This window comes from Nansenia antarctica (genome assembly GCF_963989245.1).
Source record: "Nansenia antarctica genome assembly, chromosome: 2".
Taxonomy (NCBI): Eukaryota; Metazoa; Chordata; class Actinopteri; order Argentiniformes; family Microstomatidae; genus Nansenia; species Nansenia antarctica.
The window spans coordinates 23,702,672-23,705,171 of NC_137675.1; the positions used below are offsets into that span (position 1 = coordinate 23,702,672).

Genomic DNA, 2,500 nt, shown 5'->3' on the forward strand with positions numbered 1-2,500 from the left:
AGTGGCAGAACTGGAAGGAGTGCACATTTCACAGCTCCGGGCTCTGCCAGAACCCTTCCTTAGAATACCAATGAAGCAAGCTGAATGCAGACGACGACTACTCCCAGGCTGGAATACATCAGCGTCACTCCACTCGTAGGATAGGATGTATGGAACTTGAGTTATTGGCATCTTCCCCCCCCCCCCCTTAACTGTGCTACAGACTTCCGTGCGGAAATTAAAACAGGTGTACGGTTGTTTGGGGGTGTTTTGGTAGGATGGAGAGAGACAGAGAGAGAGAGAGAGAGAGAGAGAGAGAGAGAGAGAGAGAGAGAGAGAGAGAGAGAGAGAGAGGGTGGGGTGGGGTGGGGTTGGGGGAGGGCATCGTTTCTTAGAAGGGTGTTGATGTAGTCAAAGGTTAGGTGTGTGCCAGCTTCATGGTCAACGTGAACAAAAAGGGCTGATGGACGAGGAACTCCAAAAACGTTTTAATTTTTCACATACTGCAAAGAATTCAAAGAATTCATTTGTTTTTCACGATTAAAACATGTATTCAGTACACACACTACTAGTAACTACAATCTTCTAATTTTGCCCTTACATTTTTTTTTTTGTTGAGACAACTGCATCTGGTGGTTCTGGTTAATGAACACAACAAAGCTTAGGTTGGGTGTTCGATTCCCGCTTGGGACTATATATACAGAAAAATGTACTGTACTGCACTCACTACCAATGTAAGTAAGTAAGTCGCTTTGGATAAAAGCGTCAGCAGGTAAAGGTACATGTATTATTAACTAACAGACGACTCCTGTGTTGTGTTGTTGTTTCAGGCCACCGACACCTACCTGGTGAATGAAGATCCCTCCAGAGGTCCCGGGATGCCCGAGTGCTTCCTAGTGTCTGATTCCTACAGGGTACGCATATCCTCATAACTCCGCCCCCCCCCCCCCACCCGCACGCATCATCCTGAACTGAGCCTAGGTCAGCCTGCCTATCTTCTCCTCACACTCTCTCTCTCTCTCTCTCTCTCTCTCTCTCTCTCTCTCTCTCTCTCTCTCTCTCTCTCTCTCTCTCTCTCTCTCTCTCTCTCTCTCTCTCTCTCTCTCTCACCACCATTGTCAATGAAGGGCTGTCTTGTCTTAGCACTTAGCACTGACTCCAGATCAGCTTGTGTTATGGTCACACTTTTATTACCTCAGGGGACTTTTCCCCCTTCGTTCCATTCCGTAATTACCCCAAAAATAAACACTAGACTCCGTTCAGTACAGTGTGTAATTCCAGAGCGTTTACGAGGTAAGGAGATACTCGACTGTTACAGAGTCGTTGCTAGAGTTATTACGATGTTACGACACACAGGGGTCAGAGCGTTTCATGTTGAGTGAAGTGTGACGTCTCGTCTTGTTGCACCTTGCGGTGTTCGGTGTTTGACGTCTCCTCTCGCTTGTCAGAGTGAAACGCGGGCGGCCCCCGTCACCCTATCACCTCTGGGCACCTAACACTTCCTTATATGTCATACCTGTAGTAGGTCATCATGTTATGGTTTTCGTCATAATCATGTCATGAGGTGAATATGAACTGTATGGATGGTAATTCAAGTTTTATATATATATATATATATATATATATATATATATAGTATATGCCATTTAGCATTGCAGTGAGTGCATACATTTTTCAGTATATATGGCCCCCAGCGGGAATCAAACCCACAACCTAAGCGCTGTTAACACAATGGTCTACCGGGCTGAGCCACAGAGGAGGACCACAAGCGTGTTAAGTATTCCGTAGACGTCGACACAGCCTTGATCGTCGACACTCCTTCCACGGCCCACGACCAGAATATCATGACTGTATCATGCAATAATACAGCCTGCTCTCTCTCTTTTTTTTTCTCCCCCTTTCCATAAACTTGTCCGTGTTTGAAAAGTCACTCCCCTACCACCTGTTTGACACATTTAGCATGCTAATGGCCGTATCAGTATGCTACATCACTCCACATATTTAATGTCTCGGCCACAGGCGATGGGTAAGCGGCGCGTACGCATACTGCAGTGTGTAAAAAAGGCTAACCGCAAGGTCTAACTATAGCCACCGCCGCGACATATGGTTTCCTCATGTGCTTTTTTAATGGCAGATTTAGCCAGAGAAACCGCTAAACGTGGCGCTGGGCTTTTGTGGTATAATGGTGAAACAGGGACCGGCGCTCGAGAGCGGGAGAATGGCGGCTTCTCCCAATGAAAGGACATTAAATTTAGCCTCAGAAACTCCTTGGCTGACGGTTGGCTGTGGGTTTTTTCGGGAGTTTGTTCCCTAATAGCCAAGAAACCTGCGCTGAATACAGAGATGGACCATTGCAGCTAGCTCACACTGTGGTGAGAGAGAGAGAGAAAGAGAGGGAGGGAGAGAGAGAGACAGAGAGAGAGAGAGGGGGTGGGGGGGGGGAGAGAGGGAGGAAGGACACAGAGAGAGAGGGAGAGAGAGAGGGAGTAAGGGAGAGAGAGGGAGTAAGGGAGAGAGAGAG

At 47.4% G+C, this 2,500-nt stretch overlaps 1 protein-coding gene across 1 annotated transcript in view; it reads left to right on the forward strand.

The window, feature by feature from the left end:
- Window positions 1-857: 857 nt before the first annotated feature.
- LOC308149985 (nuclear factor 1 X-type-like) overlaps window positions 858-2,500 on the forward strand; it is a gene marked incomplete at both ends in the record, with an annotated part of 36,343 nt that continues 34,700 nt past the window's right edge. Inside the window, one exon of the mRNA XM_080522860.1 lies at window positions 858-893. Coding sequence (XP_080378986.1) covers window positions 858-893 — 36 coding nt within the window. The remainder of the gene's footprint in view (window positions 894-2,500) is intronic.